Raw genomic sequence first — 26,247 nt, 5'->3', positions numbered from 1 at the left:
AGTATGTTGATCTGTTCATTTGTTTGTCTGTTTGTCTGTCTGTCTGTTTGCAGCACTGCGTCTACACCGTTGCACGTAGAATCGCCAAACTTTGCACACATATTGGTCTTGCCCTGGAATAGACTGTGCCCAATTGATGACGTCATCGGTGACGTGGTTCGGCCGCCATCTTGGAAAAACCGAAAAATTTTGCACCTCTATATCTCCGAAAGTACTGAACAGACAAAATTGAGACATGGCTCATTGTAAAGAACTCTCCATGGGGAATAAAATATGTTAATGATGACGTCATATATCACGTGGTCGGCCGCCATCTTGGAAAAACGGCAAAACGTTGCGCCACTATATCTCCAAAAGTGCTGAACAGAAAAAATTGAGACATGGCTCATTGTAAAGAACTCTCCATGGGGAATAAAATATGTTAATGATGACGTCATATGCCACGTGGTCGGCCGCCATCTTGGAAAAACGGCAAAACTTTGCACCACTATATCTCCAAAAGTGCTGAACAGAAACAATTGAGACATGGCTCATTGTAAAGAACTCTCCATGGGGAATAAAATATGTTAATGATGACGTCATCAGTCACGTGGTCGGCCGCCATCTTGGAAAAACCGAAAAACCTAGCACCTCCATATCTCCGAAAGTGCTGAATAGAAAAAATTGAGACATGGCTCATTGTAAAGAACTCTCCATGGGGAATAAAATATGTTAATGATGATGTCATCGGTCACGTGGTTCGGCCGCCATCTTGGAAAAACCGAAAAACTCTGCACCTCCACATCTCCAAAAGTCCTGAATAGAAAAAATTGAGGCATGGCTCATTGTAAAGAACTCTCCATCACGCTGGGAACATCTCCATCATCACTCCATGGGGAATAAAATATGTTAAGGATGATATCGGTCACGTGGTTCGGCCGCCATATTTGTCCTAAATGGCCGATAAAAAAGTACATTCCGGCAAGTCCTCGGTCTCTGACCGATTTTTCCTTTGTCTGTCTGTCTGTCTGTCTGTCTGTCTGTTTGTCTGTCTGTCTGTTTGCAGCACTGCGTCTACACCGTTGCACGTAGAATCGCCAAACTTTGCACACATATTGGTCTTGCGCTGGAATAGACTGTGCCCAATTGATGTCATCGGTGACGTGGTTCGGCCGCCATCTTGGAAAAACCGAAAAACGTTGCACCTCTATATCTCCGAAAGTACTGAACAGAAAAAATTGAGACATGGCTCATTGTAAAGAACTCTCCATGGGGAATAAAATATGTAAATGATGACGTCATCAGTCACGTGGTTCGGTCGCCATCTTGGAAAAACGGCAAAACGTTGCGCCACGATATCTCCAAAAGTGCTGAACAGAAAAAATTGAGACATGGCTCATTGTAAGGAACTCTCCATGGGGAATAAAATATGTTAATGATGACGTCATATGTCACGTGGTCGGCCGCCATCTTGGAAAAACGGCAAAACTTTGCACCACTATATCGCCAAAAGTGCTGAACAGAAAAAATTGAGACATGGCTCATTGTAAAGAACTCCACATGGGGAATAAAATATGTTAATGATGATGTCATCAGTCACGTGGTCGGCCGCCATCTTGGAAAAACGGCAAAACTCTGCACCTCCACATCTCCAAAAGTCCTGAATAGAAAAAATTGAGGTATGGCTCATTGTAAAGAACTCTCCATGGGGAATAAAATATGTTAATGCTGACGTCATCGGACACGTGGTTCGGCCGCCATATTTGTCCTAAATGGCCGATAAAAAAGTACATTCCGGCAAGTCCTCGGTCTCTGACCGATTTTTCATCTGTTTGTCTGTCTGTTTGTCTGTCTGTCTGTTTGCAGCACTGCGTCTACACCGTTGCACGGAGAATCGCCAAACTTTGCAAACATATTGGTCTTGCCCTGGAATAGACTGTGCCCAATTGATGACGTCATCGGTGACGGTGTTCGGCCGCCATCTTGGAAAAACCGAAAAACTTTGCACCTCTATATCTCCGAAAGTACTGTACAGATAAAATTGAGACATGGCTCATTGTAAAGAACTCTCCATGGGGAATAAAATATGTTAATGATGACGTCATATGTCACGTGGTCGGCCGCCATCTTGGAAAAACGGCAAAAATTTGCACCACTATATCTCCAAAAATTGCTGAACAGAAAAAATTGAGACATGGCTCATTGTAAAGAACTCTCCATGGGGAATAAAATATGTTAATGATGACGTCATCAGTCACGTGGTCGGCTGCCATCTTGGAAAAACGGCAAAACTTTGCACCACTAAATCTCCAAAAGTGCTGAACAGAAAAAATTGAGACATGGCTCAATGTAAAGAACTCTCCATGGGGAATAAAATATGTTAATGATGATGTCATATGTCACGTGGTCGGCCGCCATCTTGGAAAAACGGCAAAACTTTGCACCACTATATCTCCAAAAGTGCTGAACAGAAAATATTGAGATATGGCTCATTGTAAAGAACTCTTCATGGGGAATAAAATATGTTAATGATGACGTCATATGTCACGTGGTCGGCCGCCATCTTGGAAAAACGGCAAAAATTTGCACCACTATATCTCCAAAAGTGCTGAACAGAAAAAATTGAGACATGGCTCATTGTAAAGAACTCTCCATGGGGAATAAAATATGTTAATGATGACGTCATCAGTCACGTGGTCGGCCGCCATCTTGGAAAAACCGAAAAACTTAGCACCTCCATATCTCCAAAAGTGCTGAACAGAAAAAATTGAGACATGACTCATTGTAAAGAACTCCCCATGGGGAATAAAATATGTTAATGATGACGTCATCAGTCACGTGGTCGGCTGCCATCTTGGAAAAACGGCAAAACTTTGCACCACTAAATCTCCAAAAGTGCTGAACAGAAAAAATTGAGACATGGCTCAATGTAAAGAACTCCATGGGGAATAAAATATGTTAATGATGATGTCATATGTCACGTGGTCGGCCGCCATCTTGGAAAAACGGCAAAACTTTGCACCACTATATCTCCAAAAGTGCTGAACAGAAAATATTGAGACATGGCTCATTGTAAAGAACTCTCCATGGGGAATAAAATATGTTAATGATGACGTCATCAGTCACGTGGTCGGCCGCCATCTTGGAAAAACGGCAAAACTTTGCACCACTATATCTCCAAAAGTGCTGAATAGAAAAAATTGAGACATGGCTCATTGCAAACAACTCTCCATGGGGAATAAAATATGTTAATGATGACGTCATCGGTCACGTGGTTCGGCCGCCATCTTGGAAAAAACGAAAAACTTTGCACCTCCATATCCCCGAAAGTGCTGAATAGAAAAAATTGAGACATGGCTCATTGTAAAGAACTCTCCATGGGGAATCAAATATGTTCATCATGACGTCATTGGTCACGTGGTTCGGCTGCCATATTTGTCCTAAATGGCCAATAAAAAAGTACATTCCGGCAAGTCCTCGGTCGCTGACCGATTTTTCATCTGTTTGTCGGTCTGTTTGTCTGTCTGTCTATCTGTCTGTTTGCAGCACTGCGTCTACACCGTTGCACGTAGAATCGCCAAACTTTGCACACATATTGGTCTTGCCCTGGAATAGACTGTGCCCAATTGATGACGTCATCGGTGACGTGGTTCGGCCGCCATCTTGGAAAAACCGAAAAACTTTGCACCTCTATATCTCCGAAAGTACTGAACAGAAAAAATTGAGACATGGCTCATTGTAAAGAACTCTCCATGGGGAATAAAATATGTAAATGATGACGTCATCAGTCACGTGGTTCGGTCGCCATCTTGGAAAAACGGCAAAACGTTGCGCCACTATATCTCCAAAAGTGCTGAACAGAAAAAATTGAGACATGGCTCATTGTAAAGAACTCTCCATGGGGAATAAAATTTGTTAATGATGACGTCATATGTCACGTGGTTCGGCCGCCATCTTGGAAAAACCGAAAAACTTAGCACCTCTATGTGTCCAAAAGTGCTGAATAGAAAAAATTGAGACATGCCTCATTGTAAAGAACTCTCCATGGGGAATAAAATATGTTAATGATGACGTCATCGGTCACGTGGTTCGGCCGCCATATTTGTCCTCAATGGCCAATAAAAAAGTACATTCCGGCAAGTCCTCGGTCTCTGACCGATTTTTCATCTGTCTGTTTGTCTGTTTGTCTGTTTGTCTGTCTGTCTGTCTGTTTGCAGCACTGCGTCTACACCGTTGCACGGAGAATCGCCAAACTTTGCACACATATTGGTCTTGCCCTGGAATAGACTGTGCCCAATTGATGACGTCATCGGTGTCGTGGTTCGGCCGCCATCTTGGAAAAACCGAAAAAATTTGCACCGCTATATCTCAGAAAGTACTGAACAGAAAAAATTGAGACATGGCTCATTGTGAAGAACTCTCCATGGGGAATAAAATGTGTTAATGATGACGTCATATGTCACGTGGTCGGCCGCCATCTTGGAAAAACGGCAAAGATTTGCACCACTATATCTCCAAAAGTGCTGAACAGAAAAAATTGAGACATGGCTCATTGTAAAGAACTCTCCATGGGGAATAAAATATGTTAATGATGACGTCATCAGTCACGTGGTTCTGCCGCCATCTTGGAAAATCCGAAAAACTTTGCACCTCCATATCTCCGAAGGTGCTGAATAGAAAAAATTGAGACATGGCTCATTGGAAAGAACTCTCCATGGGGAATAAAATTTGTTAATGATGACGTCATCGGTCACGTGGTTCGGCCGCCATCTTGGGAAATCCGAAAAACGTTGCACCTCTATCTCCAAAAGTGCTGAACAGAAAAAATTGAGACATGGCTCATTGTAAAGAACTCTCCGTGGGGAATAAAATATGTTAATGATGATGTCATCGGTCAGGTGGTTCAGCCACCATATTTGTCCTAAATGGCCGATAAAAAAGTAAATTCCGGCAAGTCCTCGGTCTCTGACCGATTTTTCATCTGTCTGTCTGTTTGTTTGTTTGTGAACAAAATATCTCAAAACGTTGTGGATGGATTTGGACGAAATTTGGCAGAGATGTAGCGTATGTAACGAGAACGAAATGATTAGATTTTGGTGAAGATTCGGATCCGGCGACTTGAATTTTTAAAGTGATTCTTCACCATTGGGAGATTGGGCCAAAAACGATACACAGCAGGATATCTCAAAAAGTTATGGATGGATTTGGACTAAACTTTGTGGCCCGGTTTGGTGTCTGACAAGGACAAATAGATTCGATGTTGGTGAAGATCTGAATATGAATTCGGATATGAGAGTTATTTAATTTCTTCAGTGATTCTTCACCATTGGGAGATGTGGCCAAAAACTTTACATTGTGGGATATCTCAAAAGGTTATGGATGGATTTGGACGAAACTTGGTGAACAGTTTGTGTGTGTGACAAGGAAGAATCGATTCAATTTCAGTGAAGATCTGAATATGGATTCAGATATGAGGATTATTTAATTTTTAAAGTAATTCTTCACCATTGAGTGATATGGCCAACCAGGTGGAGGTATGCTCTCTACTGAGTGCCGTTATAGTTTTAACTTGTGTGCGGCCGGCTTTAATTGCACACTCAGAAGACCCTTTTTATTATATTTTTTGCTTAACGTCGGAATGTTTATACTTTCGATGGAAATGTTGTGCAATGATTTTTGTCACACAAGACAGGTGCATAACCTTTTGGAGGAAGCCAAAGCAGGGAGGAATAGACTGCAAGAGAAACTTCGTAAGACGGACCAAGAGCACGAGTCGTCCGTTGTACAGAACAACAGTTTGCAGGCATGACACGTAGCACCACACATGTTCTGTGCCCTACCTCGTCTCCATTAGCAGGTTCAAGACGTTCGGGGAAGGCCCTGATTGTGTCTCCTTTGACCGTAATTTGCAGCTCAAAATCGGCCCATTCGTGGAAATTTGTCCCTCTTTAGCTTTAGTCCCTTTTAGAGCGATCCCAACCGAACCTGCAAACCAGACGACATATGAGTTACCCTTCACACAACAGTGGCAGCTAAGCAACCAGCATTTTCCTTCACAGGTTTTCAACCTTTCCATTTCTTTAGGTTTCAAGTCAAGGTTTTATTAATCCACTTTCTTATTCCATTTCTGTGACCAATTATTAAACGCCTGTTTCAGTCAAGGAACATTTACAAAAAAAACCTAAACAGTGGGTGACAACGTCCCATAATTTGATTAAATATTGGTTTACCGGATTTTGGTTATCGTATGTGTCGCTGAAGAATCGTGGTACAGTATAAAATGTTTTGTATCAAGAATAAATAGATTTTTAATAATCAATTGACATACGTTGGAAAATTACACACCCAGACCGGGTATTGAACCCAGGTGTGCTGGTGAACCGTACTTGTGCTCCGCCATCTGAGCAATCTGGGCGACCCTAAGAGCGTTGCTACGGTTCACCAGAGGACCTGGGTTCGATACCTGGTCTAGGTGTGTAATTTTTCCCATGTATGTCAATTAATTATTTATTATCCTGTTCATTTATATATTTTTAACATGCGGACAGTCACATTGAAGCACCGCTTTCCTCTGTAGGCATCACTGATTGAAGCAGAGGAGAAGCTTGCTTGCACACAAAATGAGCTGCAGCAGTACACAGCGACTATGCGCCAGTACGAGAATCTGGTCGAGGGCTACAAGATGCAGGTCAGGTCAACGTACAAGCTTGGATTCTCTCGTGCACCCATCATGGTTTTATACTTTCTTTGACTCGTTGATTTGAACGGGCTTGAACCCAGTCAGATAACCCACAACATGCGTGTAGTTGTTGTTCGAAAGCAGTGGTTGTTAAAAGCAAGGGAAATACAATTTTTTTGCATGGTTTTGGCAAAAATGACTACGTAGACCGACCGTCAGATAATTTGATGATAAATACATTGATTTTGTCTTCCCCACCCTGAATCCCAACCTCCCCCCCTGCCATTTTATTCTCTCTTGCATTAAAATGGAAATCTAAGACTCCTAGTGGAGCATTACATATACTAGTGGGCACTCCCGCCCAGGGTAGGAGTACCCTTCTCGACCCACCTTCGTTGGGCAATGTGCTGCAGCATATTCTTGGAAATGCACTTTATAATTTTTGTCATTACCCTGCGCTCGCGAAGCGAAAAGCAGGGTTAGGCATTCAGGTGCTTGCGTACGTGCATGTCTGCATTTTTAAAATTCATTTTCTCGACAACCGTTGGTCCGATTGACACAACATTTTACCATAGGAGCGCCTCTGCCTGTACTATATAATGTTTTTTATTCATAATTATGACATCATAGGTCACGTGGTACAGACGCCATCTTGGAAAACGTCACACCTCTATATCTCCAAAATAGCTCAATGGAAAAAAATTTGGAACATGGCTCATTGTCAAGTACTCCCCATGAGGAATAAGATATGTTACTGATGATGTCATCAGTGCCTTCATTATGACGTCGTAGCTCGACAAGTACAACGCTGGATTCAATGAGTATAAAAAAATTTTCTCTGCAATTCTTGGTCTGATGGACACGAAATTTTCACCATACGAGCGCCTCCTCCTGTAGAATATTTTAATGATAATTATGATGTCATAGGTCACGTGGTAAAGGCACCATCTTGGAAAAACCAAAAAACGTTGCACCTCCATATCTCCAAAACCGCTCCATGGAAAAAATAGAAACGTGGCTCATTGTTAAGTACTCCATATGGGGAGTAAGTGTTGTTAATGATGATGTCATTGGTGCCGTAATTATGACGTCATAATTTGCCAGGGCCAACGCTTGGTCTGATCAGTTTGAAATTTGTTGAGCGCGATCTACGCAATACTTATATAAGAGAATGTAAACTTATGATGTCATCGCTCACATGGTCTGGCAGCCATATTGGATCAAAGAAAAACAAACCTTAAAAAACAGAAGAGTTGGCTCGCACCAAGTTGACTCAGCAGGGTAAGTATTCTATGAATTTCATCTCGTTTATGAAATAAATTTTATTGATCACAACATATCATACATACTCCATGTAATAATCTTGAGAAAATTCCATTATATTATGAAGACTAGAAAGTCACACAGTAGAGTGCATACCTTCGCCAGGTTGTACCGTTTACGTTTTGGATCCCACTGTTAGGTCGGAGGAACTTAAACAGTGTGCGACAACATCCCATAATTTGAAATATTGGTTCACCGGATTTTGGTTATCATATGTATCGCTGAAGAATCTTGGTACAGTAGAAAATGTTTTGTACGAAGAATGAATATATTTTTAACATGTGGACAGTCCCATTGAAGTGCTGATTTACACCGTAGGCATCACTGATTAAAGCAGAGGGGAAGCTTGCTTCCATATAAAATTAGCTGCAGCGATTCACAGCAACTAAACCACCAGTACGAAAGTCTGGTCGAGGGATTTGTACTTGAACTAAAATCTAATCGGCGTTCTTGTCGCCGAACCAACTCGTCCACCTTGTTTCAGCCGAAACCGTCCACAACCTTTTGAGATATCGTGCTATACATCGTTTTTAGCCCCCATCTCTCATTTTTATCGTTTATGGCCATGAAGAATCACTTTAAAATTTCAGGATCAGGATCTTCACCAAAATCCAATCATTTTGGCCTTGTCACAGACCCAACCTGTCCACCAAATTTTATCCTAATCCTACACAACATTTTAGGTATCCTGTTCACAGACAGACAGACAGACAGACAAACAAACAGGCAGGGGTGATTTAATATTTATTTTTTTCAAAAAAGAATTAAAAGAAAAATGCCTTAGGACATGCACATGGGAGTGGTAGGTACAGAGACCGGAAGTGGTACGATTTCACAAAAGTTTGAGGGAGTAGTTTAGTGATGTGACAGACCCTGCACAGATATTATAAATATGCACAGACACTGCACACACATATATATATATATACACCGTATATACAGGTCGCTTATTTCTCAATATTTGCTCACCAGAATTTGTGAGGCATCACAATGACTGTTACAAGCAAAGTGATATCCCACATTTGCTTCCGTGTGATGGATGAAAAAAAAAAACGTCATGACATCATCATGCAGCGGCGTATTTTTATTTTTTATTTTAGCGATTCAGCGATTCTACCTCGAGCGATTCTGCGTCATCATTCAGCGAGCGCGTCATCATCAGCGATTTTACATACCTCGCATGGCCGTGCCACATTTTGGGATGTCAAACGCAGTTACTTTCTGTCTGCTGGACGCAGTGACGTGTTGCTTTCAGGTCAATATCTTACAAACACATGATCAGCCATTCCTTATGAACTGTTTAGTTGGAGTGCTTGCTTGAGTGCTTAAGCCACTTTGCGAGCACTCTACAAGATGCTTGGGAATGGCTGCCTTCTCTGAGCTCCCAAGGTTAATTATGACAAAACTTTATGGGATAACATTTTTTTACCACTATACACCTTAATAGGGTTTTTAAAACGGTCACATTCTCACAATTCATAACTTGTAAAACAGACAAGTCACAACCTGTTGCGGGGAAAGGATGGGAGATGGGCGAGGGAATGGTGGGATGGGAGGAGGCAGGGGAAGGGGAGGGAGGGGAAGGAGTGGTGTGGGAGTTTGGATGGAGGGTAAGGGGTGAGGTAGGAGTCTGGATGGAGGGAGTGGGATTGTAGGAGGTGGGAGGAAGGATTGGAAAGGGTGGGTTGGGAGTCCGGAGTGAGGAGGTGGGAGGAGGTAGGGGAAGGAGTGGGAGAAGGGATGAGACTGTGTGGGGTGGGGGTCCAGAGGGAGGGGTGTGGTTGGAGGAGGGACCTGGCATTACCCAGCAATGCTGGGTACTGTTGCTAGTGTTTTATTGTGTACTTTGTAGTGTGTAGTGTACTGTTGCTATGACCCGTGACTGGCAAACACACAACAGCCATGAACAAAGCATGCCCCATTCTAAGATTTATACTCGCTACACCAGGTGTGGCTTGAAGGGATTACAATACATGCGAGCGTCCTGGCCCCAAGCATCCTTTTCCCATTGGTCCCACGATCCACCTGTGGGAAATCCCCACGTCACTCTGTGGAGGCATTCACCAGCACCCTCACTCCACCTTTCACGTGCTCAAATGCTCGACTGTACAGTACATATTTGAGAAGCGTTGTTTCCGTGTGACGAATGTGAAGTGAAAGGAGGGAAGAATGTAATTTGCCTGGTCCGAAGTATTAATTGTTACTATGGTATGGTACTCGTTCACCTGTATGGGTTCCGACAGAGGTTGGTGAGCACGGGACGGATGGGCGAATGAACAGCTAGATAATTGTGGGGGAATAAAAGAATGAGGGATTGATGAACATGGATTGAATGTGACGTAATAAAAGAATGAGTGGATCGAATGTACAGACGGACCGAAGGACGAGAATAAACCGATCGCAGGGCTGAAGGAAGGACCGATGGGGTGAAGAAGGCATTGTTGAATTGAGGTTTGGTGAAGCGGATCGATGGTGGATTGAGAGAAAGAGATATAGCGGCAAATGAGGTAAAATCACATCAGTAATACATATACTATTCGAACAACGCATTTTCCCATATTCAAACCCCTGGACAATTGGCAAAGGTCTACCTTCAGACAAACTATAGAAATAACTGTCTGGATGTCTTGGGGTTCGGTATTCCACTGTTTTTCAAGGATAAATTTTAAAGTATTCTTCGCCAAATTAATTTTGTGAATTGTACAATGATGCATGTCCGACGAAGGCCGTGCAGTGCATTTGCAAGTCTCAGAAAATGTTTGTATTGATGCAGGTCTTTAAAACTCGCACAGAGGCTGAAGAGTCCAGGCTTAAAATAGAAGAGCTCGAGAAGGAGAACCAGCACCTTCGGAAGCAGGTTGCCGAAGCCGAAAAGGTTCTTATTTTTCCCATGCATGCAGACGAGCGTCTGTGATTTCTCCGTTTGTTTGTGGCCCTGTGGATATTTCTTCACCTGCGTTAATGATCTTGCAGACTGTGCGCCATTGCAGTACATTGGCGTACGTGCATCGGTGCAGCGGCTCAGGCATGACTTGTAAGGAACAGTTTCCAGACCTGCGGCCATCAGAGCAGGAATTGCAGGAGAGCACCAAGCAACTGCTGAATGCCGAGAGACGATTGGGACATCTCAACGAGAATATTGCTGAGCTCGAAGCCAAGGTGACCCATGCGATGTGCAAATGGTTTGCACCGTGGACAGAATTTTATTTCCATTTGGTGGGAGATGGGAAATAATTACAATCTTAGTATAGATAAGAGTTTGGGGCCTTCAACTAGAATGTGGAAAAAGCTCACTTTGTAAATAAATGAAAATCTTGTAAAGTAATTCCTCGATGCCTTATTACAAGCGAATATGGTTGGCAGTGTATTGCTACGTACCCCAATCAGGTGAGGCATGCGCTCAAGGATCTTTAATTGGCCAGGATGTTGTTAAATAAAGTAGCTTTCATTATTCCCCCTTATTACCCTGCGCTCGCGAAGCGAAAATCAGGGTTAGGTATTCGGTTGCGTACATGTGGCATACGTGCGTGTCTGCATTTTTTCAATTCATTTTCTCGGCAACCATTGGTCCGATTGACACGAAAATTTGCCATAGGAGTGCCTCCTCCTGTAGAATATTTTAATGATAATTATGACATCATAGGTCACATGGTACAGGCGCCATCTTGGAAAACCCCAAAAACGTACCTCTATATCTCCAAAACTGCTCCATGGAAAAAAAATTGAAACATGGCTCATTGTAATAATAAAGATAATAATAATAATACATTTATTTTATATAGCGCTTTTCAAGAAGCCCAAAGACGCTTTGACAGAGTACAAAAAAACAAGTGCAAAAAGACAAAAATCAACAGGTAAATAATCAAAGCAAAAGGAAGGAGAAGGAGAAGAGATAGTCGGGGGTTAAATGCTGTGGGTTAAATGTTGAATGCAGTGTTGAACAGGTGGGTCTTGAGTGATTGTTTTGAATGTGGTGAGTGAGGAGGAGTCTCTGATGGTGTGAGGTAGTGAGTTCCAGAGGGTTGGAGCAGCGATGGAGAAGGCCCTGTCCCCCCAGGATCTGAATTTGGTCCGCATGGGGGTGGGGGGGGGGGGGGGGGGTCAGGAGGTTGGTACCAGCAGAGCGGAGGTTGTGGGTGGGAGTGTGTCTGGAGAGGAGGTCAGTCAGGTAGGATGGGGCCAGGTTATGGAGGGCTTTGTAGGTCAAGAGGAGGATTTTGTACTGGATTCTCTGGGGGATGGGGAGCCAGTGAACCTTGTTAAGGACGGTGGTGATGTGGTCACGGGTCCGGGAATGGGTGAGTAGACGGGCAGCGGAGTTCTGAATGTATTGGAGTTTATTGATGATTATTGAGGGTGAACCAAAGAGGAGGCTGTTGCAGTAGTCCAGACGGGAGGTGATGAAGGCGTGGATGAGGGTTTCTGCAGCCGTGGAGGAGAGGGATGGACGGAGACGGGCGATGTTTTTCAGGTGAAAGAAGGCTGTCTTTGTGATCTGTTTCGTGTATTTGTCGAAGGAGAGGGTTTGGTCAAAGATGATGCCAAGATTCCGGATGTGAGGGGAGGTGGATACTGGGAAACCGTCGATGTTGAGGGCAAAGTTATGGGTGGATTTGGTGAGCGTTTTTGGGCCAATGATGATTATTTCAGATTTATCATAGTTAAGTTTGAGGAAGTTGATTTGAAGCCAGGATTTTATTTCAGTGATGCAGTTTGTCAGGATAGAGTGGGTGGTGGTGGAGATGGACTTGGTGGAGATGAAAAGCTGGATGTCATCGGCGAAGCAGTGGAATTGGAGACCATGACGGCGGATTAAGTGACCAAGGGGGGACAGGTACAGGATGAAGAGGAGGGGGCCAAGAACTGAACCTTAGGGGACACATTGGGGGAGGGGAGCAGTGGGGAATTTGCAGTTATTGATGGAGATGAACTGGCGTCTGTCAGAGAGGTACGATTTAATCCAAGAGAGGGCAGTGCCAGTAACGTTAAAGGTGGTTTCAAGTCGGGTGAGGAGGATGGTGTGATTGATGGTGTCAAAGGCGGCGCTGAGGTCGAGGAGGATGAGAATGTTGAGGTTGCCAGCGTCAGAGGAGAGGAGAAGGTCGTTGGTGATTTTGAGGAGAGCAGTTTCAGTACTGTGGTTGGAGCGGAATCCGGATTGGAATGTTTCATCCAAGTTATTGGCAAAGAGGTGATGTTTAAGTTGAGTGGCTACAGCGCGTTCCAAAACTTTTGACAGAAAGGGTAGGTTGGAGATGGGTCTGAAGTTGTTTAGGGTGTCAGGGTTGAGTCGAACAGTTTGTCAGGATAGAACTCCTGTCAGGATTGTAAAGAACTCCACGTGGGGAATAGGTGTTGTTAACGATGACATCATTGATGCCGTAATTGAATGATCGTTTTAAGGCCATTTTCCCCGCTGGAGCGGGGGTTAGCCTTGCGGGCCCTATGACAATCATGGTTCCCTGTTTGAGGCAATGTTTTTATGGCCGGATGCCCTTCCTGACGCCAACCCTTTAGTCACCTCTTACGACACGCAGGGATACGGTGTACCTATTCTAAACCGGGGCACACACCGGCATTATTACGTCATAATTCTACAGGGACAAAGCTTAGTCTGATCAGTTTGAAATTTATTGAGCGTGATCTACACAACAATTATATTAGAGACTGTAAAGTTATGATGTCATTGGTCATGTGGTCTGGCAGCCATATTGGATCAAAGGAAAAAATCGTTATAAAAATAGAAGAGTTGGCTCACACCAAGTTGACTGTACAGGGTAAGTATTCTATGAATACCATCTAGTTGAATATAAAATTAACTTTACCTTACCATAATATTGAGTACAAAGCAAGCATATAAAGGTATTGTGAAAGTCCTTGGCAGAGATGTGGTCATAATCCCGGGGTCACGGTATCCGTAGCTGAAGCAACGTGAGGTAGAGGCTGAAACCAGAAACGAGCGTGTCCACGGCCTGCAGGACGAGAACCATCAACTGCAACTTCGCCTGGACGCTGCACTGAGGTACCACCTGTCAAATATTATTTTTGGCAGATGTTGTAAGCAAAAGCCTTCGTGTTTTTTTGCATGTTTTCAATGTACGAATGTCTGGACATTCTGTCCTTCTGTAAGGAGAGTATCGAGTTGATGTCCAACATCAAATTTGGTTGACCTCTTTTCCATGTCCCAACCCAACTTGATGTCCAACAGGATTTAGTCCGTGGGCTGAGTAGGGTTTACATGCACCCCCCCCCCCCCCCTCCCACAACTTAACTTCCCAGGTATGTCCATGTACCTCCCACCCTAGGGGTTAGGAAAAACCATGTTAACAGAAAAAAAACTCATTCCCAAGGTACCTCCCACGCATATTTTGATGTTACCCCCCCTGTGTCAGTGATTTCCGAAAATTAGGGGTAGGCGAAATTCAAATGGCCATAACTTTTTACCTCGTCATCCTATGGTTGCATATGACACCTCAAAATGTTTGTCCTGGGACACTCTTTACAATGATATGTGTTATATGCAAATGAGGTCACTAATGAGGTCACCAGAGGTCAAACTATGAGGGAATGAGTTTTTTTTCTGTTAACATGGTTTTTCCTAACCCCGAAGGTGGGGGGTACATGGACATACCCGGGAAGTTAAGTTGTGGGGGGGGGAGGGGGGGGTGCATGTAAACCCTACTCAGCCCACGGACTAATTGTACACCGGTGCGCTTAACTGTGGCCTTTCTAAATTAAGTTTGATTTCCATCCCGACTATAAACCGTTTGCTTGGTCCTTCACAGGTTGGCCTCTGCATCACCAACGTGCTCTAGCCTTAGAACGGACATTAAACCGTTCCATCTGCGAGCATTAGCTGGTGGATGTTAAAAATCCTGCACGCTGGTGGTCACAGAGTAGGCCAGTTATCGCTGCTAACCTGGCCAAATTACAAATTACTGATCAAATCTGCTTCAGTTTCAGGCCTGGTCGTGAAAAGGCTTCCCCCATCATGGCCGATCTCTCCAGTCTATGAAGGTGGCATTTATTGCCGCCATTAAAGAGGAGAGTGGCCATGGTATTTGCTTAACCCGTCGATTTAATATAATTTGGTTGATATACCTGCTTTTTAGGTGGTCGCAGCATTAGCTAATGGAGTTGTAAGTATTGTTTTGTAGTTTTACTTGATACTGCTCCTCCTCCGACTTACCTGTTTGTTTAAGTATCCCCAGATCTTGTTCTTCAACTCCGCTGTTGGTGTCCCCTCATAGTCCACTCTCTCTCTACCGTTCCTTTTGTTCTGTTGCATCCTGATCCGTTCAGTGCACTTCCACGACAATTGACTCCATACACACACATATACATATATATACAGTCACATGAAAAAGTAAGTACACCCCATGTAAAGTTTTGACTTTTTCAACATATTTCAACATACAGCTATTTGATCTTCATTTCAACAATATTGATAGATAATGGTGATATAATATAACAAATATCATGAAACATTTACATTTTGTAGTCCATTGTATAATTTAAATAAACATAAATGCAAATTTCGCATGTGGAAAAAGTAAGTACACCCTTGGCTCTCATAGGTGGTATTGCCCCCTTTGGCAGAAACAACCTCAAGTAGGCGTTTCTTATAACTGTCTACCAGTCTCTGACATCGACTGGGAGAAATTTTTGCCCACTCCTCCATGCAGAATTCTTTCATCTGTGCGATGTTTGAGGGGTTTCTTGCATGCACAGCTCGTTTCAAATCGCCCCACAACATCTCGATGGGATTTAGATCTGGGCTTTGACTTGGCCATTCCAGAACCTTCCATTTCTTTCTTTTCAGCCATTCCTTGGTGGATTTACTGGTATGTTTAGGGTCATTGTCATGTTGCAAGGTCCACCTTCAATTGCGCTTCAACTTTCCGACAGATGGCCTCACATTATCCTCAAGCACCCTCTGGTACAATGAAGAATTCATAGTGGATTCTATGATGGTGAGCTGCCCAGGCCCTGATGCAGCAAAGCTGCCCCAAACCATAATATTTCCACCACCATGCTTTAGAGTTGGTATCAGGTTCTTGTGGTCAAATGCTGTCTTTGGTTTTCGCCAAACATGTCTTCTGGTACTGTCGCCAAATAGCTCTACCTTTGACTCATCTGTCCAGAGCACATTGTTCCAGAAGTGCTGGTCTTTGCCTCGGTGTTCATTGGCAAACTTTAGTCTTGCCCTGATGTTCTTTCTGGACAGCAAAGGTTTCCTCCTGGCACACCTCCCATGTAGATCAAATTTGTGCAGCATCTTTCTAATGGTAGACTCGTGCACTTTGACATCAACAGTGGCAAGAGCTACCTGTAGGTCCCGTGATGACATTCTGGGGTTCTTAGAGACTTCTTTCAGCATCTTGCGGTCTGCTCTCGGGCTGGACTTGCTGGGGTGGCTTGGTCTGAACAAGTTGGCAGTTGTTTGGAATCTGCTCCACTGCTTGTAGATGATCTTCCGGACAGTCGAATGATTGATGTTTGGAGATCTTTTTAAATCCCTTCCCAGACTCATAGGCATCTATAACCTTCTTTCTGAAGGCAACAGAGAGCTCTTTTGATCTAGGCATGGTGACGCCACACACTTCAACAACAAAGAGCAAACCAAACTAAATGTCTGAGGTTTAAATAAGACAGGTTCCTCCAAGATCCTCTCTAACGATGTTCTAATCATTTGCACCTGAGCTGGTGCACCTGATTCTAATTACAGGTATTTGAAGTAGTGATAAATGTAGGGGTGTACTTACTTTTTCCACATGCGAAATTTGCATTTATGTTCATTTACATTATACAATGGACTACAAAATGTAAATGTTTCATGATATTTGTTATATTATATCACCTTTATCGATCAATATTGTTGAAATGAAGATCAAATAGCTGTATGTTGAAATATGTTGAAAAAGTCAAAACTTTACATGGGGTGTACTTACTTTTTTACGTGACTGCATATATATATACAGTATATATATATATATATATATGTATATATATATATATATATATATATATATATATATATATATATATATATATATATATATATATATATATATATATATATATATGTATATATATATATATATATATATATATATATATATATATATATATATATATATATATATATATATATATATATATATGTATATGTATATATATATATATATATATATATATATATATATATATTGTTACAGATACGACTTTGATGGTATGGTGGGCCGAGCGGGATGGCCGCCGTATCCGTACAAGTTACCCCGATTGCACCCGGGGTTGACTAATCGCGCTATGCTGGCTCAATAAGAAAAAGAAGACACCCGGCTGGATTATAATGACACAATACGACACCAGGGGTTCAGTTCTCAAGTATATTCGTACGGAAAAAGGTTAGATTACAGGGACAAGAGGGAAACATAGGAAGGTAGGCACTTAGACACACTCTTATATTAACCCTAGACAGACCACAGATAAACGGGACAACGCTGACTCACACGGGATTTGATGGCAAGGAAAGCGGCAGTCGATGGCTCAGGTGCACCTGGCTCAGGGACAGAATCACGTACGGTGGTGTCCAGAGATGCGTGAAGGTATCACAGCGCTTGTGGGTCGCGACTTTGGTCTCAAGCTGGGGAGGTCGCTCAGCGCTCGGGAGGGTGGCGTCTTTTCCTTCCAAGCTCGGGGCGCATCTCACGTCACGTCCGGCGCGGGGCCGCGTATATCCGGCGGGGAGTCACGCCCTCGCTCGTTAGCTCCGCCCCATATGGCATCGGCCCATGGCTTCTCATTGGGTGCGGGGGTTACCGGCTCCGCCCTTGACGAGGGGCCGACAGGGAGCCCCCTTCTGGGTAACCCCGTCGAGCACATGTTCAATGGCGGCCAACCGAGCCGGAGTGAGGACGCATAGCCGCTGTTGTTGTGGTTGTTGTTGGAGCTTGAGATGATGGGAAGAGATGCGGGGAGGTATGGGAAGGTCCTAAACTCCTACTGGTGCCATATCATCACATTCTGGTGCAACGAAGAGTCATAATTAATGGAAACAAGTCCTTAACTGACATAGATTAAGAATAACTAGCAAGATGTCCTATAATTGTCTACGTGTGGTGCGGGGGACCTGGGCACGACATTTAATGGGGGAATGAAGGGGAAGATCGGCTCTAATGGGTGTTGTTTACAGACAATGGGACTAGGGAATGGGGTAAGGGGAGAGTTGGGGAGTATCGGAGAAGATAGGGGAATATTTACAAGCGGATATGGAGGTCAAATTCCATATTCGCAACATTGCACCCTTCTCTACCCTCGGGGCGTCCCGACCCGATAAATTTTTACCTACTTTAGTGTGGCACGCAATGTAGTTCCCTCTACTATTAACTCTACCCTGAGTGCGACAGTTTTATAGATATTCACAAATGAGTAAATATGTCCCCCTGCGACGTTGCACCCTTCTCCTCTCAGAAACACACCCACAGGATAACCGAATCCGGAAAGAATCCTCAAACTAAACATACAGCCGGTAGGGAGCATTATTTACAAGACTACGCTGCTATTTACACTACGATCCAGGACCTGTTTTTGGAGGAACACATGCAGATGTTATGCATAGAGAGAGCGCGCTTGCCAACATCGATACACCAACCCACGAGTGCTCTGTGGCCGACGGCCTTTAATAACGTGCAGAGCACCCTTTCCCAGCATCAAAAGCACCACCCCACCACACAGTCAGCACCATCCGGTGCAGTCACCATTGTTCATTGGTATAAAAATAACTTCAACAACCCCTAACCCTGCAGGTGTCTCTTGCTCTTCTTGTGGTGCACTTGGTGTTACTTAAAAGTGGTTCACCTGTATGGCATAGGTGCCACGTTGACCCATAGGTCCATCCCCGGGTGGTGCTTGGCCGCAAACGAACTGCGGTCCATCGTGGGTGGCCACAAACATTGCGGTCCATATGGTGTATCGATCCAGGCAGCAAGCAGCGAAAGTGCAGGCCCACAACTGCGTAGCCAGCACCTCTCTCTCCTCTCTCTCTACCCCAAAGCCAGATCCTCGGAGGTGGGAGACAAAAGAAGAAACAAGTGAGTAAGGTGGTAAGGGCGCAAAAGTGCACGCAATGTAAGGTGATGCACACTGGGGGCACATGGGAACCAGGTGAGACAGGTACGTTCCTATCGTACGCCCCCCCCCCACCAGGTAACCTACATGGCCCCTCCCTTACCCCTTACTGCATCCACAAAACACAACACTACCCATAAACATCTACTTTACAAATCAACAAACATCCCTACTGTCTTCCCCGTTCCTCCCATAAACCAAATTCGTCTTCTCTCCCTCCTAACCAATCAAATTTGCCATTTTCAACTCTCATCAAAATTTGCCATTTTTAACTCAACATCAAAATTTGCCATTACCAATTCATCATCAGTCCCTCCTAGGGAGGGAGAGATGGAATCACCCCAATGTCTCATCCACGTCGTGATGCGTCTCACAAATCCAACAGCAATTTCATTTCCTGCAACAAAACAAAGAAAACACAGGTGTGGAGTCATCATCATCACCACAGGCAAGTGGCTGCGTATGGTGCGACAGGTTCATTAATCCTAACTATTTCCTAAATGACTTTAACAACTTTACACTACCCGGGGTCTTTCTCCGGCCAAACCATTGGCCCTCTTACACTATGGGTTCTAAAAACCAATTCCCATTGGCCAAACTGTGGTGCTCTTCAATTTGGGGTCTCACTCCCCCGATTCATCTCCCGGTGCCCTCGCACAATTTCTGGGCTGCGGCGTGTACCTCTCCCAGTGGGTCTACCCACCTGCACACCTCCACCACTGCAGTTGCCTCCGAGCTTACCTGCTCCTTACCCTAACCTAACTACCAGGGGAAGGCCCTCTGGCTCTCTCCCCACTCCGTGCCCTCTCTGGCACTGGGCTGCCCGATCCACACCCGGGATCCTCAGGCACCCACTCACAACTACCGGCTCCCAGAGCCCACCTGCGGCCTCACCTGGCCGACATCCTCACAGTGGTGGAGTGCCCAACCAACTACACACACTAACAGGCTACACGCCCAGCCATTTCCACAACACTAATGCACCCATTCACAACACCATTCTGCAACCGCACCACAAATGCCAATATCCAACCACAATTTACCTGCACCCTCTACCTAACACTTACACTACCCGCCCCGGGTGCTCGTGAAAGGGGTCCACTCTTCCCCCATCCACACCTTCGCACCATGCACACCACTCCGTACCACTCACTCCAACTCTCTCCACACACCGGTACCTGCACACCTGTGCTCTCACACCTGGTGCCACCTGCACCCTTCTCTCCCCAAGCGCATTCGCGCTGATCCACACACTCACTACTCATACACTGCTCCACACACCTGTCCAGTTGCACCCCTGTGCAATCACACCTGCTCAATTCTCACACACACAGCATCATCTCAGCTAACTACTCCCTTCTGAAACTTGCGCTTCCCAGTCGTCCCTTTAAACTATTGCGCTCCCACGTCATTATCATCCACACTAATCTACCTGCGTCCCCACTACAGGTATCAGTCACTAACTAACCTTAACGTTACCTAAGGTCATCTTCGCTAGATCCCTATTGATATAACCTAACCCACCCGGGCTAGTTTTCACTGCCATACACCCCATAAGCTATTGCTCCTTTGCCCCACCTTCTGTGAGGGATGGTGGATTTGCCATCCCACCACATCGGGGGTCTCTCACTATCAATTTTGCACATCAAATTGCAACAAATTAAAAATTTGCCAATCACTACCCATCATCTGCCAATCACTACTGCCAATCCCTTGCCAATCATCAAATTTTGTTTTTCTCTAATTTGGGGTCCAAAACACTAACCTCATCACCCCGTCTACTCACTAATACCTCTCGGTGCGCCAATCCCTGTCCAAGGTCCAAAGCCCGGCTTCGTAAAGCCAAGCAATGGATGCTGGTTGTTTTGTGCCGGCGGCTGGATGCGTCCGGCACTCGGTGCAGGGACGGGGGCTTACCCGTGCCGAGATCCCACACACCACCTCGGCGTGGAGCCATCCAATGTCCCGATCTCGACCTGCCGGCACGTCTCAACAAAACGCGGTCGCCATAACGACCCTTCCTATCGGGCTGCCAGCTCCGCCTAGTGGAGCCTGGACGCGGCCGTTCAAAGCGAGGCCCAGCACGCACCGAGGGCCCGATTCGACTATAAGTCGTTCTAAACTCTATCCCGTCTAACGTCGATGCTTCACCTGGACGCTTACACCCCGCAGCCCGTTCCTTGCTCACACATCCAGCCGTCTCCATGCTCCTCGTCGTACCTTTCCTTACACACCAAGGTACTCTCATTCCACTCACAGACTTGGTCACACACCTGACCACCGAACACTTTGGCACACATTCGTTGGTCGCACACCTCACCAAAACACCGCTTCGCGCCCCCTCCTCAGTCACCTCCTCTGTGACAATCACAGGTGTGCTCTCATTCGCACACCCAACCACGTGCCTCACCACCAACTCCAGCGTGCATTCCCACTCACGCTCTACCATTCCAGGTGTGCATCCTTCCATCCCAGGTGTACATCCTCGCTCACCTGTCACAACTAACTCACGCTCCTTGTCACTCTCACTACTTTCACCTCCACTCGTGACAACGCACTCACCCTTACTCTTGACAGCACACTCTTTCCCCATGCACCCGTCCGTCACACACCTTTCTCGCGCACACTCTCCCGTTACACCCTCTGTAACACTCACCACAGGTGGACACTCTTCCTTACTTCTGACAGCGCACTCTTTCCTCATGCACCTGTCCGTCACACACCTTTCTCGCGCACACTCTCCCGTTACACCCTCTGTAACACTCACCACAGGTGGACACTCTTCCTTACTTCTGACAGCGCACTCTTTCCTCATGCACCTGTCCGTCACACACCTTTCTCGCGCACACTCTTGCGCACACTCTCCCGTCACACCCTCTGTAACACTCACCACACCGCGCTCCCATGTGCTCCCTCGCACACACGCTACGACCGACTCACTCTCGCCAGCACACTCACTCCTTGGTACACACTTTTTCCTCACACACCCCAGAGTCGGACTTTCTCGCACACCTCCTCTTTCGCACACCAGACCTGTCGCACACTTCACCAACGGCCTCTCACGAACACCCGGGTCCATCTCGACCCCCAAGCTTATTAAATCCCCTGGCGCATCATACGCACGACCATATTGGTCACCACTTACACCGGGTCCTCTTCCTCTTCGCTTCTCCTCCATCACCTGCGAATCCCTCATCCGGTTAATGAGCACATCATCACGATCCAAACACAGACTTTGGACCAATTCTTTTATCTCCTCCTTTATCTCCTTCTTATCCCCTCTCCGTCGCTTCTTAATTTCACTCATCCCTTCTTCCACTTCTTCTAATTTGTGCTTCACCTCTTTTATTCCCCGGTACGTCTCCTCAAGCTCGTCCTCCAAGGCTACCTTGACCGTTTCCATGTGCGTCCTCACCTGCCGGTCCTTCGTCTCCATAACCTCTATCACTTCGTCCAACCTCGTTGTCAGTCCCTCACGTACCATCTGACATTCCCTCTTCGTCGCTACCAAGTCATCTTTTAGTTCTTTCTGTGTCGCCTTTAAACCTCCTAATACCGCAGTGTTCCTTTGAACCTGCTCCACTAACTCCGTCTGTCCCACCGTCAGCTGCTCCACCTCCTGCGTCAGGTCCTCTATGCCACCTTGCAATTTTACAGTCCCCTTTCTCACCTCCTTCTCCATGTGCTCCTTACAGTGCCTCACCTCCTCGCGCACTCCTCCGACCTCCTCACTCACTCCTCTTCTGATCTCCTCTCCCATCACTTGCATCTCCTGCCCAGATGCCACCCTCATCTGCTCCATTTCCTCCCTGTGAGCATCCAGTTTGGTTTCTACCCCCATTCTGACCCCCTCTATCTGCTGCTCCATTTGTTTAACTTCCCTTTCCGCTTGGTCCCTCATGTCCCTCAATTTGCCTTCCATACTGTTTTCTAACCCCTCTAACCCTTTTTGCATCCCTTCCATTTGATTCTCTTGAGCGGCCATTCTGTTTTCTACCCCCATTAACCCATTTTTCACTTCTTTTATCCCGTTGTCTAACCCCTCAAAATTATTGTCTATCTTCCCAAATTTCTTGTCTAACTCCTCAAAATTATTGTCTAACCCCTCACTGGTACCCCTCGCTTCGTCCCTCATTACCCCCATTTGCTCACTCTGAGCCCTCGCTTCGTCCCTCATTACCCCCATTTGGTTTCCCATTACCCCCATTTGGCCCTCTAATCGCCCACTATCAACCCTCATTTGGCCCTCCATCCTATCCATTTTTGCATTCAGTTGGGTCAAGAATAATCTGAGGTCAAACCCGGTTTGCCCAGCGTCCCCAGCCGCCACCGCAGGCTCGCCCTCCGCGGCGACGCTATTTTGGGACCCTTCAACCACGTGAGCGAGCGCGCCATTTTGCGCGCCCGCTACTTCGTGCGTGACGGCGCTATTTTGCGAACCTGCCGCCCTCACTGCTTCGCTCTCCTCCTGTCCCTCATTTTGGTCCTGGATCGACCCTACCTCACTCTCCCCTACCGGACCCCAGCCGTCTTGATCCGCCATAGCGCGACTTGCAAAATTCGAGTTTCGTAAAACAAAACAAATTTCGGCCGCTCCAAATTTTGACCAAATTTTTTTTTTTTCCTCTATTCGTTTTTTTTTTTTCCTTCAAAATTTGGTCGGGCCTCGAATCTCACTCCCGACACCAATTGTTACAGATACGACTTTGATGGTATGGTGGGCCGAGCGGGATGGCCGCCGTATCCGTACAAGTTACCCCGATTGCACCCGGGGTTGACTAATCGCGCTATGCTGGCTCAATAAGAAAAAGAAGACACCCGGCTGGATTATAATGACACAATACGACACCAGGGGTTCAGTTCTCAAGTATATTCGTACGGAAAAAGGTTAGATTACAGGGACAAGAGGGAAACATAGGAAGGTAGGCACTTAGACACACTCTTATATTAACCCTAGACAGACCACAGATAAACGGGACAACGCTGACTCACACGGGATTTGATGGCAAGGAAAGCGGCAGTCGATGGCTCAGGTGCACCTGGCTCAGGGACAGAATCACGTACGGTGGTGTCCAGAGATGCGTGAAGGTATCACAGCGCTTGTGGGTCGCGACTTTGGTCTCAAGCTGGGGAGGTCGCTCAGCGCTCGGGAGGGTGGCGTCTTTTCCTTCCAAGCTCGGGGCGCATCTCACGTCACGTCCGGCGCGGGGCCGCGTATATCCGGCGGGGAGTCACGCCCTCGCTCGTTAGCTCCGCCCCATATGGCATCGGCCCATGGCTTCTCATTGGGTGCGGGGGTTACCGGCTCCGCCCTTGACGAGGGGCCGACAGGGAGCCCCCTTCTGGGTAACCCCGTCGAGCACATGTTCAATGGCGGCCAACCGAGCCGGAGTGAGGACGCATAGCCGCTGTTGTTGTGGTTGTTGTTGGAGCTTGAGATGATGGGAAGAGATGCGGGGAGGTATGGGAAGGTCCTAAACTCCTACTGGTGCCATATCATCACATTCTGGTGCAACGAAGAGTCATAATTAATGGAAACAAGTCCTTAACTGACATAGATTAAGAATAACTAGCAAGATGTCCTATAATTGTCTACGTGTGGTGCGGGGGACCTGGGCACGACATTTAATGGGGGAATGAAGGGGAAGATCGGCTCTAATGGGTGTTGTTTACAGACAATGGGACTAGGGAATGGGGTAAGGGGAGAGTTGGGGAGTATCGGAGAAGATAGGGGAATATTTACAAGCGGATAATGGAGGTCAAATTCCATATTCGCAACAATATATATATATATATATATATATATGTATATATATATATATATGTATATTATATATATATGTATATATATATATATATATATATGTATATATATATATATGTATATGTATAAATATATATATATATATATATATATATATATATATATATATATGTATATATATATATATGTATATATATATATATATATATATATATACACACACACATACACATACACACAGGGTGCATATATATATATGTGATAGGTCTGGAGTCATCGGGCAACATAAGTGATTCAAGAATTTTTTCGTTTAAGAATGTATATATCCATAGTTTACCTGGATGTGTTCTTCCTTACTCCGTGACAAAAAAAATCGTTCTTAAACGAAAAAAACCATGAATCACTTATGTTTCCCTATGATTCCAGACTTGTGGTGCACCCTGTATGTATGTATGTATGTGGTATATATATATATATATATATATAATATATATATATATATATATATATATATATATATATATATATATATATATACATATATACAGGATCTTGAAGGAGCTGCGCTCCAACGCGAGTCGAAAGAAGTGACGCGACCAAAGACGGAATTCGTCCGAGTTGCTTTATTGAAACAAAACAGCTCAGGTATTCTGACAAAAGCCTGTTTATCGGGCAGCAATATATATACACATTTATGTCGGGAAGTTTGCCCGGCAAAAGCTATACCGGCATGCCCGGGTGTCAAGGGCGAGCCTTGGAAAGGCGAGTCTGGACCTGCCCGGGCGTGTTTGGCTGCGGCCTGGCAAGTCGAGGCTGGGCGTGCCCAGGCGCTCTGGACGAGCACTGGAAAGGCGAGAGCGGGCATGCGCCGGACGCTCTGGGCGAGCCTGGAAAGGCGATAGCGGGCATGCCCGGACGCTCTGGGCGAGCCCTGGAAAGGCGAGGAGCGGGGCATGCCCGGGAAAGACGAGACCGGGCGTGCCCGGGAGGTTCGGGCGTGCCCGGGAACATTGAGTCCGGGCATGCCCGGGAGAGGCGCGTCTGGCCGTGTTCTGGCCGGTGCAAGGCGATTGTGTGCATCCAGCGGTAACCGCTACACACGCCCCTCCAGAATCGACCTGCACCGGCAGGGTCAATTTAAGGGGGGTCCGGATGACCCGGCTGAAGCGACCCCTGGAGGGTCGTGGGGAGGGGTCCGACATGGTGGTGGGTGGTCGAGCGGGGGGGAACTGTGGACGGGGGGCGGCCTCGCCACGGAGGAAGGGCCAACCGTGGTGGTCGGTCGACGTCTATGTGCGCCGGTTTGAGGCGGGTCCACAGAGATCCGGTCCGACCGGCCGCCAACGTCGACGACAAAGGACTTGTTGCCCCG

At 45.8% G+C, this 26,247-nt stretch overlaps 2 protein-coding genes across 6 annotated transcripts in view; one reads left to right on the top strand and one right to left on the bottom strand.

The window, feature by feature from the left end:
• LOC144888650 (uncharacterized) overlaps window positions 1–26,247 on the bottom strand; it is a 648,249-nt gene that overhangs the window by 120,896 nt on the left and 501,106 nt on the right. The window lies entirely within an intron of this gene.
• LOC137438820 (outer dense fiber protein 2) overlaps window positions 1–26,247 on the top strand; it is an 82,944-nt gene that overhangs the window by 49,048 nt on the left and 7,649 nt on the right. For all 5 annotated transcript variants that reach the window (XM_078767275.1, XM_078767273.1, XM_078767274.1 and 2 more), the window contains 5 exons: window positions 5,668–5,782; window positions 6,557–6,667; window positions 10,755–10,856; window positions 10,955–11,140; window positions 13,903–14,003. In XM_078767275.1, coding sequence (XP_078623401.1) covers window positions 5,668–5,782; window positions 6,557–6,667; window positions 10,755–10,856; window positions 10,955–11,140; window positions 13,903–14,003 — 615 coding nt within the window. The remainder of the gene's footprint in view (window positions 1–5,667; window positions 5,783–6,556; window positions 6,668–10,754; window positions 10,857–10,954; window positions 11,141–13,902; window positions 14,004–26,247) is intronic.

The sequence above is a fragment of the Myxine glutinosa genome, chromosome 13, assembly GCF_964187855.1.
Source record: "Myxine glutinosa chromosome 13, kmMyxGlut1.1, whole genome shotgun sequence".
Lineage (NCBI taxonomy): Eukaryota > Metazoa > Chordata > Myxini > Myxiniformes > Myxinidae > Myxine > Myxine glutinosa.
The sequence above is the reverse complement of the archived record's forward strand: the minus strand, read 5'-3'. Positions and strand labels throughout refer to the sequence as shown.